Below are 17,831 nucleotides of genomic sequence, written 5' to 3' on the forward strand. Positions count from 1 at the left end.
CAAGGCTAAAACCCCTACTTGTAGCCAGGCAGTACAGGCAGACCCAACGTCAGGGTGTCAGGGCAGAGGATGGGAGTACAAGGAAGTCAAAGGATCCCCTAAATTCAGAAATACAATACACTCAACTAATCACCAATTAATATAGTAGAAACCCAGAAACTTAAAATTCACACTGACCAAAGGACCGTGAGAGTCACTGTTACACCCTGAGAAGCAGAGGTGTACTATACATTCAGCTCAGTCCCATCTATAATTGGCTGTGTTTATATGTGTGTGCACGTGTGCACATGTGTGCACGTGTGTCATGTGCATGGAGTAAACATATATGTGGTGGTGAGAGAGGTCAGAATCAGGTGTCTTCCTCAGGTGCTTCCTGCCATATTTCTTTGAGGCAGGGTCTGTTACCGAACATGGAGTTCACTGATTTGGTCAGCAAGCTCCAGGAAGCCACCTGTCCTGTCACCTTCCAGTGCTAAGGGTTACCCCTCCACCAGCCTTAACATAGGTTCTGTGGATCAAAGTCAGGTCCTCCTGCTTACACCACACATGCTTTACTGACTAAGCAGTGGCCACTTCTCTGTCTCCTTAGCTTTTGACACCAAACAGTAAACTCTCTCTCTCTCTTTTTTTAAAAATTTTCTATATTCTTTGTTTACATTCCGAATGCTTTCCCCTTTCCTGGTTCCCCTCTCCCGTAAGCTCACTTTCTATGTGGAATACCGAACACCCTGAGTCTCCTTTAAAATACAGGGCTGGAGAGGTGGCTCGTTGTTTAAGAACACTGCTGCTCCTGCAGAAGACCGGTGCATGGTTCCCAGCACCCACATGGTGGTTCACAACCTCCTTAACTTCAGGTCCAGGGGATCCAACAGTCTCTTCTACCCTCTGGGCTCCTACACACATATGGTGCACATAAACTCCCTCAAGCACATGCATAAATATGCTACAACAAACTAAAGAATGTAGTGTTATCCATGACACTGGAACTGAGGAGAGAGAGGCAGGCAGAACAAACTCTTCCCTCTGGTGACGCGAGGAGCCCACACAGGAGAGCGTGGTGATTACAAAGCAGAAAAGGAACCATCTGGGCTGTGGCTTTAGCTCCTTGATCACACTCAGGACATTCAGAACAAATTCAGTGAATTTGTTATTCACTTTTTACAAGATCTTATAGGTCATGCTGGTCTAGAAGTGCATCAATTCTCCTGCCTCAGCTTCCCTACTGTTGAGTTGAGATTATACTATGCTCAGCTCAAACTTTTGTCCAAGATCAAGAATAGGAATAATCAGTCAGCAACAAACGTGCACCAATCCTCCTGCCTCAGCTTCCCGGTGTGGGATTCCAGGCTGGAAGCACTGTGCTTTCCCATAAATATCTGTTCACAGCCAAGTGCAGGGAACAACTGCTGAACATCTTAAGGGTCTAAACTGCCACAGGAGAGAGACACACTTAAGAATATTTTCATGTTCAAAGCGAATCATTTTCTTTGAACCAAGCTGCCATAAATACCGACTTTTAGCATTTGCCTTAGATGCTTCCTGTCTCCTGTCTTCAGCACACACTCTCTGGGGAAATTTAACAAAAGGGCAAAATCACAACTTGTGCTTTTTGACACTTAGGACCATTACTATCAAGAGAGAAAATCTCTTGGATGAGAAGACCCCAGAGATCAGGCCAAATGATCACGGGATGCCTCTTTTAGCAAGATCTGAGGGTCCCCTTTCATTTCCAAATCATGGCAGATAAAAAGCTCTATGAGGGTCAGGACTGTGGGCTGTGTGGAGTCCGAAGGGGTTGCAGGGAGTGAAGGGCATTGTAGCCTCATTCTGTGAAGCCCCACCCACGGGGGGAGGTTCCTCTCCAATTTAGCCAGTCAGCAAATAGCAAGCGAGAAATCTGCATGGGGCGGGGACACTGGGGTCCCAGCTCACAACCCAGGGCAGGTATCCTGTGATCACCAGGTCACACATGAGGAAGCTGGAAGAACAGTTTCCAGAACAAGGATTTTCAGGAGTTTCACAAACAAAGTTGTTTATTTAAATAACTCTATAGGTGGTGGGCAGCGGGGGGAGAGAGGGAGAGAGAGAGAGGAATTTTTCTGGTATAATGATATAAAATGTCTTTCTGTGGATGCTATTTTCCAAAAGCGTAGGAACGAATGGGACAATTCCAGAAATAAACAAAAACATTCTCAAGGGAAATTTACTCTGGATGAGAGAAACAACTCAAGAGATTAAATTCTGAGGGCAGTAAAAATAAACACCGCTTAAAGCCATGTTTTCCAGCCAGGCCTATCAGAATCATCAGCCAGAAGCTTCCAGAGAAAGAGCAAGCACAAGAACAGAAGCGCCCGCCCCCAGCCCCCACCCCCCAGCTGCAAGAGCCCCTTGCGCCCCCAAGGCAGTTTCTGATGCGGTGGCGGCTGCTCATAACCAGGCAGGGGAGGGCTGCATATTTTCTGAGAAACAGCCATGATCTCTAAGGAGCAATCAAAATGAGGACTGGGCTCTAGCCACTGGCCTCAGAATGGCTCCGGAGACTCTTGCGGGAGGTGGGGTCCTCACCATCCTCTCCAGGGGATTGGGCATGCGCGCGGCCTTGTCCAGAAGCTCGCTGTACTCCAGCTCCTCGCAGAGCCGCTGCAGTGTGTTCAGGGGCTCGTTGAGCTCCACCGGCATGGCCACCTTGGACAGGTCCTTCCCAATGTTATTGCGCAGAATGCTCCACACGCTAACGCTACTGGTGTTGGGCCCAGGTGCCGGCAGGCTCGTCCTCCTTTTGGACCTGGCTTCCCCACTGCTTTCGAGAACAGGCCCTGAAAGGAGGGAGATCGAACTGACTTCCGGAAGCTTTTGCTTTTATTTCACCATTTAAAGTCACCCGTGAATATAACCTTCCCTAAGCAAGTACTATAAGAACTCAGTTACCCGGTGTATGGCGGAAAGCTAGACACTGGCAAAAGAATTCTGAATAATTAAAGGACTCAGGACTAGGATGCAGCTCTATAGCAGAGCATGTGCTCGTGCTCCAACCCTCAGCACTGCTAAATAAATCAAACTATTCCTGGGGAGATCTTTAAGTTCCCACTCAAAAGCCAGTTCCTCACAGCTCTCATATTCAGAATACGAATGGAAACAGGGTTTCTATGCCAATAGGAGGTTAGATTGGTGTAAACTCAAAAACTTAAACACAACAAATTCTAAAAATCAACTCTGTGTTTACCGTTTTGTTTCAGATGCAGTCTTATTCTGTAGCCCAGGCTAGTAATCATCTGTTTTCACATTTCCAGTACTGGGATAACTGAGCACTATCTACTGGCTAAGCTGTATTTACATTTAAGTTTACATATATAAGAAAAAATAGTTTCCATCTATGATTCTACCAACACAGATAATATCCATTTCCATTTGGGACTACTGTAAGTTAGCGTATTCATCGCCTGTGTTAGTCTCACTGTACGGGCCTTCTTATGCTATGCTTATTCAGCTGAGTGAAATACTTTTTAGTTATTTAAATTCATCAATAACATCATTTTTATAATTGTAAAAATATCCCAAGTAATAGGCATGTCATAAAATGTATCAAACCACTCATTACTATTGGGCCATTAAGTTTTTCTCAGTGTTCAGCTATGATTCTAAAATAAATAAATAAACAAACAAATGCAAAGAAAACCTAACAACAACCAAGAGTAGTGAATCTCACAAATCGCCCGGTACTCGGATCATTTTTCAGCACATGCAGGCGAGGACGGCCGTGACAGGCTCTAAATGTTTTAGACTTTTGGTTCATGTGATGTGAATGTTGCTTGAAAGGCAACTGAGTAGATGTGGGATAACCCCACCCCCACCGCAGCTCATCTGCTGAAGACCTGATTCCCTCGCTGATGGATCCAGTTACGACGGAGAGCTGGCTGGATCAGGAGACTGATGTTGTGATCCAGGACTTCTGCTTTATAGTAAGTGGACAATAGAAGGGTCTGGAGAGCGCACTCCCCTGGGGCTGCTCCTTCCTCCCGCCTCCTTGGCTTCTGGGCTCCCTGAGGTGAACTGCTCCATCACATCATCTCCATCACAGCATGACCATCACATGTTCCACCTCTCCACAGACCACAAGAGTAGGGCAAACGGCCAACCAAAACCTCTGAACTCACAAAGGAAGCCTTCCCTCCCCTAAGCTTTTCACCTCAGGAGATTGTCACAGTGACAAGACCCCCGAATATCACGGCTGCACACCATTTCCCACAGGACAAGAGCAGCTGTGAACCTCATCTCCTGAACCCTTTCCAAGCTGGTCATTATTTGTTTATTGCCCTCTACCACGGTACTTTCAGACAGGGCATTTTTATATACCCCAGGCTAGACCTGAATGTGCGATTCTCCTGCCTCAGCCGGCCAAGTGCTCGGATTGCGAGCTTGTGCCTCCATACCCAGCATCACTGTTTGTTTGGAATGCTGTCACATTGCTAGGAAGACACTATCATCTCCTGATTAACTGACAGTGGAGAACTTCCTGGTGAGTTCCAGAATGCTTCTGTGGGAATGTTTCTTTTGCTTTCATGTCTGCTGTTACGAGTCATCCTGACTCGGCATTTACTTCTGAACTGGGTCGGGGGGGGGGGGGGGGTTTGGTCAATGAAGTGCTTTACACTAATGTCTGTAAAACTGCCTGCATCTCTGCCCCAAGGTCTGTGTCTTTCAAATGGCGTCTTCTTGCTGTACAGATGAATGGCTATCACACCACTTTCTGGTGCGTGCATACTGAACATAAACACTCATTCACTCACTGCACAGCCAATCCTCGGAACAAGGAGGCAGCCTTGACAAAGCCTGAAATGGCGGGGACCACACCGCGTAGTCACACGGTAAGTTAAGCATCCAATTAAGTGCCACATTTACTTTAATTGGTTAAATGGGCAAAATTTGACTCAGGTGCACAGCTGAAAATGACGGCATCTTTAGAGACAACCTTGCCGGCCAGTCTCAGATTTTCCTTGATGTACTAGTCTAAGGTTTCGAAGACTCTGCCTCCACAGCCCCTTGGCTGCTGCTCACCCACGCCCTGCTTCCACTGTGCTGCGGTTCACCTCAGCCTCTGGCATGTGTTCCTCTTCTGAGCTTTTAGGATACTTCCTGAAGTCAACAATGTTATTATGCCCACTTTATAGGTGGGAAAGAGCACAGAGGAGGGCTGAGCACGCACAACCACCAGCAAGGACTAGAGATGGGGCTGTTCTCAAAAACGCCCTTCAGTCCACATTCTCAGCAACTTCGGGGGCATTCAGCACAGGAACGGGTCCTGCCACATGACCTGTGCTATTTTGGGAATGAAGCTGATAGGAAGATTCCTGACCACGCAGTGTCCTGGTGCAATAGCTGAAGTATAATAACTGAAGAGCGCTTGGTTCTGTTTTTTTTTTTTTCCATTTTTATTTTCTCCCTGATAAAGAGTCTCATCTATCAAACAGACTGGACTTGAACTCTCTATGCAATCAAGAATGCTCTTGAATTTCTGATCCTCCTGGTTCTACCTCCCTAATCTTGGGGTTACAGGCAAATACCACCATGTCTGACTTTACCTAGTCCTGGGAGTAGAACCCAGAACCTCACGCATCCTAAATAGTTGCTCTACCAACTGAGCTACACCATGGACACAATGCGTGTTCGTCCTTCTTCCTTCGGTAGGCAAACAGTCGTAGGACATAAACAAAGGTTATTTCCGCAGGCATCTTTTCAAGATGTCTAGAAAGCCTGTCACCATCAGAGACTGTCTGCAGAGAACTGAGGACATCTGACTCTAGCGTTCAAGTTCAGCATGAAGGAAGGTCTGCCCAGTGCGTGCTGCGTTCCAGCCAAGCTGCTACGGACTAAGCAAGAGAATCGGCCTGGCGGCCTAGCTCTGCTATCTTAGCTGCTGCTAATGCACCATAGCTGTTGTCTATGTTCTGGACCAACCCTCCTTCCGGTTTTACCTCTGCATCCCCTTCACCCTGCCTCTGAGAGATGGGGGAGGGGCCTCAGCATCTGTCATCCTCCTAGGTAGCTGGAGCACCATTCCAGTGCTCAGGGAGGGAGCACGGCAGCGAGGGACGGCTCTCCATTTCCCTTCTTATTCTGTTTTCATAGAAAATAACTCACATTCCCATCCTTGACCTTCTACTTCAGACTCGTGGGGTTTCAGGTTTCCCATCAAGGGATGGATCTCTACAGAGCACAGTATCTTCCTTTTAACATGTAATGCTGAAAGGAGGCTTTGTAGATGCTAGGAAGCTGCCCACCTGCTGCTTAATCCCCGAAGCAGTGGCTCTGTAGTGTTTAGATAATCCATCAGCATAGTTCACAAACATTAGCCGAGCTGAGACACTAAGATAAAGGCGCCCGCCCGCCCGCCCGGTACAGTCCCTGTCCTCTGTGTAGGTATGAGAGTGGGTGGTGGATGGTGATTTCAGTATTGAAAGTGGCAAACCAGAAAGCAACACTGAGACTGTCTGATATCAAGGGACTTGTGCAGGGGACTGTGTGCCCAGGGGACCATGAGCATCTCCCTAAACAACTCTATTCTGCTTCCCGAAGTCATAGGCTGCTGAGGAGTAGCCAGACACTCCAGGGACCCCACAGCTTAAACCCACATTATGATGTACCTTTCTTCAAAAATGACATTAATCTACTTATGTATCATTCATGTGCTGCAATATGGTGTCTGTGTGTGTGTGTGTGTGTGTCTGTGTCTGTGTGTGTGTGTGTGTTTATGAGAGGCATGGCACTTATCTCAACACTGGAAAGGCACAGACAGGTGGATCCCTGGGACTCTTGGGCCAGCAAGAAGTCCAGTCTAAGTGACAAGCCCAAATGTCAGTAAGAGACCCTGTGTCAAAAACTAATACACACAAATGACACCCAAGGTTGACCCCTGGCTTACATACACGCACGTGTGAAATCATGTACGTGTACACACACACACACACACACACACAGTTGCAGGCTTCCAGAGATACACACACACACACACACACACACACACATACAGTTGCAGGCTTCCAGAGATACACACACACACAGTTGCAGGCTTCCAGAGATCCTTTAATGCAAGACTTACCCAAGGTCTGTCTTTCATTGTCTAAATCGTTACTGAGGTTGTCTACAGACAGATTATCACTTATGTCACTGACGTATGAATCATCATCAGAGATCTATGGGAAAGAAGAGACAGCACACATGAAAGACAAGGCAGACAAGAGAGCAGTCTTTCTGAAAACCCTGTTCTAAATGATCAAGCACGCCCTGCCTCACATTACAAATCCACAGAAGTAATTTGGAGTTCTATTTCTATAGAACCCCCTCCCCAATCTGCCTAGGTAAAGCTCACAGCAAACAAGGAAGGGAGGGAGGGAGGGAGGGGGAGGAGAGAGAGAGAGAGAGAGAGAGAGAGAGAGAGAGAGAGAGAGAGAATATGAATGAATGAGGCTGAGGAGGATTCTGGTCCGGTGCCTGCCTAGGAGGGAGGGGGAGGGGATAAAGGGGACCCAAGTTCGATCCCCAGCACAGGAATAAAGGAAAAAAGAGACAGGAAGAAGGAGGGAGGGAAGAAATCCTTCTATATTCTTGGTTCTCAAAGAAAAACACACAGACAAAAAATTCCAAGGCTATTGCTGTCATCATAAAAATTCTTATCTAGAATCATTTCCAGAGCATGCTAAGTCTTTAGTAAAAGGGTGGACAACTAGTCTTTGAACTCATTGTGAAAATATAGTCTTCCATTGACATTAATACATAAACAAAGCCATATTTTATTATAAATCATAAATTATATATAAATATATATATTATATTATATTTCTCTATATTTAATGGGTAACAATTTCTAACTGTGGGGCTTGACTATTCCAGAGAGTAAGGTGTCTTATGCATCCATTTAATGTTTATAAGTATAAAGTAATATAATAAACATCAGACAGTAACAGTATAAAATGGGTAACATGAATTAGAATGATTAAAAAATCCACACAGAATATAAACAGGCATAAGCATAGATAGAATTCACATCTAGGGATGGAAAATTGCAAAAAATCTAAGTGACAGAAAAAGAGGGAAGGCACGTTTTCCACGTCTTCTGTCTAGCATATCGCTTTGTGTTTGGGGGTGCATTACAAGCAGACCCTGGAAGTAATGGCGGGGAGGAGCCATGGAGTCCAGCATTTTTGTTGACAAATCTTTGCTAAGCAGCTTGGTGAGCAAACTCATAAAGTTGGTGACTGAACACAGTATTCGAACCTCGTTTTCTGAAGAGCTAGGAGACAGCAGAACTTCCTGGGCATCAAAGAACTCCGAAAGGGAGTCGGTGATGGACAGCCTGCTCTCGTTGGAGAGCTGGTGCACCAGGGCTCGGTTTTCATCCCTGGAGTTTTCCTAGTGGAAGAGCAGAAAGAAAATTACATGGATTTAGAACAGTCTCAAGAGAAACAAACTACACAAATGATTTAAATGATGGGTCACAGGCCCATGCAAGCAGGAGCCTCAGAAGCAGAGTTCTCTCCCAGACAGAGATTTCACTCACAGTCTGGGAAGATACCTCAGGCACAGGCTGCAAGTCTCAAGCACAAACCAGCCTTGTTCTGCTGAGGAGCAGGAGGGCTCTAAGACAGAGGCACATCCTCCTATTCTCTACGGCTCAGCGGGTGTCTTTCCATTCTAAACTTTGCTCAATGCTCAGCTGACTTCAAGCAGGGCATCCTACAGCACACTCAGAGACCAACATGTTGTTTCCAAGGGTCCGCCAACGAATAGCTCTGTTTTGGTCCAGAGTTGCCTATGGTGGTAGACCATCCCTTATTCATGGAGGAATGGGAATAATTTCTTTGTCTCTCTTCACCCACAATGACTCTTAAAAAGGAAGGAAGCCTCAGGCCCTGGTGTGACTAACAATTTAGCAGAGCAACACTCTACTATTTTCTCCCATTCCCCGATTCTCGACTCCACTGAGTCCAGACTCATGCTCAGGGAAGGATCCGGATATTCAATGAGCGTGCTTTCTATTCTATTTGCAGGCAAAATTTCAACCCCATTCAATGAATTAAGCAAATATTTGCACACAGAGGAACATGGAAACAGACAAGGCTTCTGACTGGTGGGCGTGTACACAGTAGACAAGAACCACCAACAGACATTGGGCTACACAAGTGGAGGGGAAGGTGACCTTAACTTTGACTTGTGGGAGCTAGACCTGGTTAGGACTAACTTAGGACGGGGTGATTCCCTGGAATCGTCCCTAGTCAGCTTGGGTTCTCTGCTGGCCGCTGGGCTGGGGTGGCTCTTGTCCTGCATCTGGCAAGGGAGCCACAGAGCAGGCTGGAGAGGCAGCCCAGGCGGATGCTGTCAAGCCCAAAGGCCTCACGAGTTCAGGATGCTCTGCTCAACTCATCAACACACCCTGTGCCCAAGACATCCACCAAGGCGGGAGGCCTCGGCAGGGTTTCCTACTAATAAACAGCAATGAACCCCTCAATTTGAACTGACTTTGGGAATAGGAAATTCTGCACCTCTTGTCTTGGAATCTTTCTATGTCATACCAAGGTATAGGTCTCAATACCTTATACAGCCTCCAAAAAGTCAACTTTCCCTCTCCCTGTGAATATCTCCCAAGTATGGCAGCTGTTTGCTTTCTCTTTTTTTTTTTATTAAATGTAATTACATCATTTGCCCCCTTTTTCCCTCTGACCCTTCCCATGTTGCTCCCCTGTTCTCACTCATGGCTTCTGCTTTAACTGCTGTCACACACACACACACACACACACACACACACACACAATTTATAATACAGCCCACCCAGTCTGCATGTTATTTGTATGTATATTTTCAGGGATGAATAAATGGTATCAGATAATCAATTAGGAGAGGAGTGTCTTTCCTGGGAACGTCTACTTCTGTCCTCCGCACCCCTTAGTAGCCTTTAGTAGTTCTTTAACTGGGGTTGAGTTTTCCCTCTGCCATATTATCATGTCTTTTGGTGTCCTGTTTGTTTGGGTCTTGTTTAGGCAGCCACGTTGATGAGACATCACTCACTAATAGGCAGTTGTGTCCTAAAGGAAAATAGACATCTCTCTCCTCCAAAGACCCAGGCATAAGACGACTGAGCTGAAGTCCCAGCCCAGCAGGACTCCTTAAAGGCCATGAAGGCACAGAACATTCCTGTGTCTCCTGTAGACACTGCTGTTCAGAGATGCTAATGAGTTACTTACTTGATCTGCTCATCAATCCCTCACCACACACACCTGCTCAAGCGTCCTCTGCCTAGACTGATGGGTCAGAAGGATTTTCTGACTTACCAACACTGAAAAAAAAAAGGATGTGTTGCGGATCATTAGCTAAGATGTTTAGGTACAGCTGTGTTTTGGATTTCACTTTCAAAATGTATTCTTGAGAATGTAATGAGGTATCTTGGGGATGGGTCAAAGTGCGAATATAATGTTACTTGCATTTCCTATGTACTTCTACACGTAGTCGTAGTCTAAAGGGTAATTTCAGAGTATTTTTAGTGAACTAGTTTTAGATTGACACCTGTCATGTGAGGTATAGAACTTTCCATGTGTAGTACCATGGGGATCAAAACGTTTGGGCTTTGAAACTTTTCAGATTTGGATTCTAGCCCCTACCTGTTCTTGGTGTTCCTCAGTTTTAGCGACTGCTTATGAATTCATACTGAAAACTTCAGGACACAGCAGCTCCACCCTCCAGCACAGCTTTTTAAAGAATACAGGGTCTTGTTTACTGCAACAGTAACATTGTCTGTCATAGTAACTTGCCTCACTGCCTCTCAGGAGTGGTTGTCTATCTGTTGTTTATATTACAAAACAATATAAGTATAGTCATATGCCAATGATATTTCTGTCCAAGTGGCACAAACGATTTCAACAGAGTTGGAAAATCCCCGTTCCCCGATGATGTCAAAACAGCATAGTGTGACCTGACTCTGTGGAGATCTGTGGAAATGTTGGCAGAATGAGCCCACTAAATCTGGCTGTTTATAAATACAGGAGGTGTGGCTATGCTCGGTGCACAGTGCTGACAGAACACACAACTGCCACTGGGCTGAGTCGTAGTGACACTCTGTTTAGACTGTACTCCGCACACATAAGGAACCCTAGGTACCCACTGGAGCACACTCCAATCCCCAGAGAGGAGACTCTATTGCCCAGAAGCACTACCAGTGGGACAAAGGGCAGAGAGGCAGGTGACCTGTATGCCCTTTGTTAGTCAATAGCAACAAAATGCAAACTGCAAATGGGGAAGCGGCAGGTATTTTTTTAACAGCTCTCGTACAGGGCCTTGGGTATACAATCAGCTGTAATCTAGCCTGTGTGTATGCTCTACACATCACTTGTCAACACGATCACCTGATGACATCCCTGAGTATATCCTAGTAATTAAATACCTCATGACTGACTTGAAAAAGAAAAGTTTTAAAAATCCCACAGAAACAAAGCCCATAGCTCTGTATGCTGGTGGGTGGGGTTAATCTGTTCCTACCTGTTTGTTAATGCCTTAAATTACTCGCTATTCCTGGATCTTTGTTCACAGAATAAAGATACTATCACTGATTTGGCATTACCTAAGCCTGTCACTCTCCCTGAAGATATTTTTTATTTTTTATGTACCTCGTTTTATAAATATTTTCTTATAAAAAGTCAAATTCTGTTAACACTTCTTTTGAAAATTTTTTATTACTCCCTAGTTTAGGAAATCCTTATCCTAGCAGTTTGATAAATATTTGAATCAAATTTTGTCTCAACTTTCATATTTAACTTGAATTTTAGCACACAACGAAAGAAAAGTTAAGCTTCTTTTCAAATTGCTTTCAGCTGCGCTTTCCTAATTTATTGAATAATCTGCTTTTTCCATTGAGTTTTGATGCCTTTCTTATCCATCTATTTATTTCTTTCAGGAGAAATATAAAACCATGTCTATGCCTGAGACAGTCAATCCACGAATCTCCCACTCACTTTAAGTAGAGAACCTTGCAAGAGCACCAGGTCTTCAGGCTCAGCAAGGTTTTCTTGGTTGTGCAGAAGTATGAAACTGTGGTAATAACACATGCTCTGGCCCATGAGGCATGGCTTTATTTTATAAGCTGTGTTTCTCATGGAAGTTATTTAACTACTCTGGGCTTTGCTTTTCCCTGTTTCTAAAATAAAACTACCATCCCCTGTTCCATAGAATCAAGGTTAAGGGTGTGACAATAGTGTCCAGTGCCTGATTTAAAAATCAGCAAAGAAACCCACATACAAATAAAGGAATTAAGTTATCTTCTCTTAGGGTTTTTCTTTTTTAAGTTATAGTTTTAAAGGTGCCTTCAATGGGATTTATTTATTTGTTTGGAACAGAGTCTTACTGTTATCTTAGACAAGCCTGGAACTCAGTACTGACCCTGGGTTGGCTTCATGCTAGCCTTTGCCCCAGTCTTCTGAGTGCTACGTCACCATTGCATTCATTCTTAAATATCACTTAGATACAGAAGTTATTACCCTCACTCGGCCTTTGATTTTTTTTAAATAATTTATTTCTTATTCACTTTACACACTGATCGCAGCCTTCCTCCCTCCTCTCCTCCCAGTCCTGCCCTTACAAATCCCTCCCCCCATTACCCTCGCTCCTTCTCTGAGGAGAAGGGGAGCCCCTCCCCCTTGAGTGCTCCCTCCCACCCCCCCCACCCCCGAACAACTAGTCCCAACAGGACTAAGCAATCCTCTCCCTCTGAGGCCCACCAGACAGTTCAGGTAGGGGGAGGGATCCAGTGGCAGGCAGTGGAATCCAGGACAGGTCCCCCTCCAATTGTTAGGGGACCCACAGGAATACCAAGCTGTGTATCTGATACAAATGTGTAGGAGGCCTAGGTCCAGCCCCTGCTCTTTGGTTGATGGTTCAGTCTCTGTGAGTCCACAGCCTTTGATTTCTAATCTAAAATAATATAAGATTATATTACTCAGCCTACAAAGGCACCTGCCACCAAGCCTAACTTCTCCCCAGAACCCACATCGTGGAAAGTGACACCCGACTCCTGCAAGCTGCTCTCTTACCCCACACATGTCCTGTGGTACAAGTGTGCACATGTACATGTGTTATGTGCATATGTACACACTATACACACAGTAAATACATATTTGAAATGATTTAAATAACCAAAAATTTAAAGTTAGTAAACACACACACACACACACACACACACACAGGATTTAGGCATGTTTCAGCCTGTGTGACCATTCTTATTTATTTCTGTTCTTACTTCCTGAAGGCAATGATGGAGTTTCTTTGCTGGGAAAGTTAGCCTGAGTCACTCCGTGGCGGGAACAAAGAATAAAGCATTGGAAATAGAAACTCTTGAAAAGAGGAAATAAGTGAGACAGCGACACAGGCCAAGCTGAGACCACCGCGGAGGGAGAAGTTCAAACCTATGCTATCACCCTCCGGGACAGCTCGCAACATTTCAGCCTTCTGGCATTTCTTTTGAGAGGTTAGTCCCAAAAATGTACATTTTTCTAGACCTGGGATTTGGGTTTCATCTCAAAACACAAAAGCCTGAATGACATCCACTGAACAGGTTCATAAATGCACAGCCCAGGCTATTTAACCATAAACATAGAAATGTAATTCACATGATAATAATGTATATTTAAACAGGTAGGAATGGCTTGGAAGCCAATGTGTAGCTGGAGATGCTCAGTCATGTCCAGACGTGGCAAAGACCAGGCCCTGTGTCAGCTAACATGCAAACCTGAAAGGGCCGGGCCGGGGAATGAGCTCAGGCCTAAAACAGACTACTGTGAGCAGGATACGTGCTGAAGCCCACCAAGGGCTGTGTGTGTGTGTGTGTGTGTGTGTGTGTGTGTGTGTGTGATACACACATGCAGGGCTGGTCTCCCAGAGGTAGTGTGTCTGCAGAGGAAGTTCATCTTCAGACATCACCATGAGGGTGTGGCTCTGGTCTGATGCAATGCTCCTGTCAGCATGTCTTTGCTGCAAATAGGACAGGTGACCTGAGTGGATTGGCCTCAACTCTCTACCTATCCTCAGCTCACACACAGAAGGGATCGTGGGTGGGTTTTTAAAAGAGGAGATTACAATGAGGCATTTATAAATATATACACACACATGACCCCTTTTACTACCCTGTATGTGAGCGTGTGGGTACAGGTTGTGTGAGAATATGTGTGTGTGTGAGTGTGTGGGTACAGGTTGTGTGAGAATATGTGTGTGTGTGTATGTGTGTGTATACTGTGTGTGTATATGTGTGTATACTGTGTGTGTATACCATGTGTGTGTATACTGTGTGTGAATATGCGTGTATACTGTGTGTGTGTGTATACCGTGTGTGTGTGTGTGTGTGTGTGTGTGTGTGTATGTGTCTGAGGGGGTGGGACAGACAATTCTAGGTGTCGTTCCTTGTTCCTCAGACTCTGCCCACCATTTTCTTCTTTTTTTAAAATTACATGCAGAGGTCAGGGAACAGCTTTAAGACACTGATTCTCTTCTTCTGGGGCCCAGGAATCCAGCTCAGGTGTTCAGGCTTTGGAGACAGAACCCACTGAGCCATCTTTGTTGGAGAGAAGGGACAGTGTCCGTGGCCTGGAACTCACCAAGGAGGCTAGGCTGGCTGGCCCATCATCAGCTGTCTCTACCTCCCCAGCCTCGGTTCGCAGCATGTGCTGTCACCCCTGTACATTTGATGTGGGTTCAAATTCAGGTCCACAGCATTTATTGACTGTGTCACCTCCCCAGCCTGCTTCCCTATTTCTCCTGTTTAATCTACTCCACTTAATCAGTTGGTCAATGGAAAATTCTACACATCTGAGGAAGACATCTGAATACCAAAGACACTTATAATCAGCTGTCACAGTTATACCCATTCTTATTTTTCAAGGATCACACTATAGTTTTTCTGAAATTGTTCCTTTTAAACACATTCAAGGGACCATTGGAGGCAAAAATTCCAAATCTGGAGAAAATACCTCTTTGTGTGTGTGTGTGTTTGTGTGTGTGTGTGTGTGTGTGAGAGAGAGAGAGAGAGAGAGAGAGAGAGATCTACGGATTGAACTAGGGTCTAGGAGGCAAATGCCTACTAATCCGCTAAGCTATGCCACATCTCAGTAAAAGGCCTTTCTAACGTGTGTCTACTCACTAATCGATTTCGATTGTAGTGCAGCATCTTTTTCCCCCTAGGAGTACACAGCTGTGTTCTGAAGGAGGAAAAACAAAACAGGAAGAGGAAGAAGGAAGAAGGGACACAGTAGACAAAACGACGCCAGCACTTTGGCACTTTGGATCACAGAAACTCAGGTTTCTTCAGAAATGACAAGGAAAACACGCTTGTCTCTCTATCGTTGCCACTGCAGCAACACACAGAGGGAAGTGGGGTGTGGAGACACAAAGCAGGCAGCTGAAGAGTGTACAAGCAGCATTCTACCCACAAGGCTTTGCAACACAAGAGCTCAGCAAGGCCTGGGCTGTGGCAGTAGCCAGGGGAGGCCAGAGGCACGGCGGACACTCAAGGGGGTGGCACAAGGAGCCATGCAGCTGGACAGAGGGCACCGGGGACAGGTGGCAGTTGGAGAGAACAGTCACCAGACGAGAAACCTACCCACCTCTGCCAGGTTGTCCCCCGACTTGGGAACAGCAGGCGGGTCGAGGAGCAGAGATTCCGCATGGATTCTGCGTAATCGTTCTTTAAGATCTGTGTTTTGTGCTAGGGCCTGGAACATGTTAAAAAATAGCAGGGCTTTATTAGTAAATGGGCGGTTCAGGAAAAGCAGCAGGGGACTAGGCAAAGCAACTCTAGGAGTGACGACCCCCTGGGTGTGGCACCCTAGGGGTGTGAACGGGCTTCCCCATGGCTCCAGGGCATGGAGCCCTTGATACTCCATGTTAGCTGAGGTGGAAAGAGGTTAGTGCGGTAGGCAGAAGGAAGTCAGACAACATCAGCTTTTAAGACTGGCGCCTCACAGTCACTATCTTTTCTTCCTGCCAGGCTGATCTCTGGGCCAGCTCCCAACTCCTCCAACCCAGTGATTCCTAGTTCCTCCCATCCTTGACAAGATGCCAGTGGACATGACCCAGTGTGATTTAATTATCAGTCCATCTGTCATGGGTCTTCAAAGTGTGCTGGTCCCATTTTTAGGTATAAGACGATTTATTCTTCAAAAAATAAACAAGCCAAACCTTAGTAACTAGACACACTAAGGGCTAGAGCATCACAGTGCTAGGGAAGAGTGGGTGTGAGCCGTAAACATAAAAGAAGCCAGGAGACAGTTACTGATTCCCTGTGGGGCGGTCCCACCTCCTGTCTCAGCCTGTCTGCTAGGGCCTGGCTCAGGGGAAAGCAGGCTGTGCTCTTGCTTCACTTGGCATTCCTGTGCATCGTATGAGTACAGGTCTATCGTGAGGAGGGACCCGACTCTCCTGACTGCCTTCTCACTTCCTGGGTCTCTGCAAGGGCTTCATGTAGTCCCGTTCTTAGCATCACTGTTGAACATTGGGGAGATGGTCTCACACTGGAACCCAGGCTGCACTCCTCACACTCGCCTCAGCCAGCTTCCCAAGGACTGGGATTACAGGGTCGCCATGCCGGGCTCTGGTTTCACGTTTTAGAGGTCACAGAGGACACAGGTTATCTAAGAACACTTGAATCACTGAAGAAACTCTGAACAAGAATGAGGGTTATGCAAGTGCATATAACAACCTCTGTGAGGCAACATGACACTGTTGGGCTAGAGCCCAGAAATTGTGTGTGTGTGTGTGTGTGTAGCCACCTAGATTGAAACAGTGAGAATGTATGTACCAGTAAGAAATAAACTTTAAAGGAAACAGGCATAGACTCAAAGCACCAACCCAATGGTACTAGTTGTTCCCACAGTCTAAAAGATATCACTTTTCCTCCAACCCTAAGAAAGGAAATGGAGACTCCACATGTGGAGTGAGCTGGTATTATTATTTATAACTTTTCCTTCAAAAATCAACTAGTTGGCACGTAACTATAATATAAGTACATGGGAGGTGGAGGCAGGACCACATGACCACATGAGGCTAGCCTGGGCTATTATGAGATTCTATCTCAAAAACCTAACCAAATATAGCACAGTTGGAATTGCCACTGAAAGAAAGTACCTGAAGTATCCACAGCAAGTACTGTGTACTAGTGGCCAAGGGTTCATCAGTAACGTTACATTGTATACTAATTAACTTACAGTAATTGGCAGCATTACTTTTCTCAACAGCTAGGCAAATATAAAAGATAAATGGACCCCCCCCCCCCCAGTGTTTACGGTAGCTTCTGGTCACATGATCTGAAATCCCTTTCTCCCACCTGACCCAAAATACACACTCCATATGAGCAACCATTCTTTCTCTTCTCAAGGCAGAAATTCCAAAGTACAAGTGAGGAGAAACGAGCAAATACGTATGCTGTTTCAAAATTTCTCTGGCTTCCTGAGAGGTCAGGGCTAAGGCATCAGACATCTTCAGCTTCCTGAGTAGCAGGGGGCACAGCGTAGAATGGAACCCCAGGGCACAGTGTATCAATGGAGCCCCAGGACAGAGTGTATCAACGGAGCCCATTCTGAGCAGGGAACTGAAGCTGATCGGGAAACCAAGCGTGAGTGATCACGACCTGCTGGAACCCATCGGAGGCCCGGGCAGTGGTTTTCCTGTTTGAAGACTCACCCTGTGTCCGTGAGGAGGAACAAGCTAAAGGGTTTGTGCTATGTAATCAAAAAGCATAGCATGTGCATATCTGGAGGAGCATCAGGTAGGTTCGCAGTGGACACGGAAGACCTGTAAATTGGAAA

General features: G+C 45.8%; 1 protein-coding gene across 11 annotated transcripts in view; it reads right to left on the reverse strand.

Moving 5' to 3' along the window:
* Osbpl3 (oxysterol binding protein like 3) overlaps positions 1 to 17,831 on the reverse strand; it is a 163,831-nt gene that overhangs the window by 21,799 nt on the left and 124,201 nt on the right. For 9 of the 11 annotated variants that reach the window (XM_052173715.1, XM_052173707.1, XM_052173708.1 and 6 more), the window contains 4 exons: positions 15,633 to 15,740; positions 8,272 to 8,406; positions 7,097 to 7,190; positions 2,566 to 2,816 (listed from right to left, as the gene is read on the reverse strand). In XM_052173715.1, coding sequence (XP_052029675.1) covers positions 2,566 to 2,816; positions 7,097 to 7,190; positions 8,272 to 8,406; positions 15,633 to 15,740 — 588 coding nt within the window. The remainder of the gene's footprint in view (positions 1 to 2,565; positions 2,817 to 7,096; positions 7,191 to 8,271; positions 8,407 to 15,632; positions 15,741 to 17,831) is intronic. The other 2 variants (XM_052173718.1, XM_052173716.1) reach the window with 1 other exon arrangement.

Source organism: Apodemus sylvaticus, chromosome 2 (genome assembly GCF_947179515.1).
Source record: "Apodemus sylvaticus chromosome 2, mApoSyl1.1, whole genome shotgun sequence".
Classification (NCBI taxonomy): domain Eukaryota; kingdom Metazoa; phylum Chordata; class Mammalia; order Rodentia; family Muridae; genus Apodemus; species Apodemus sylvaticus.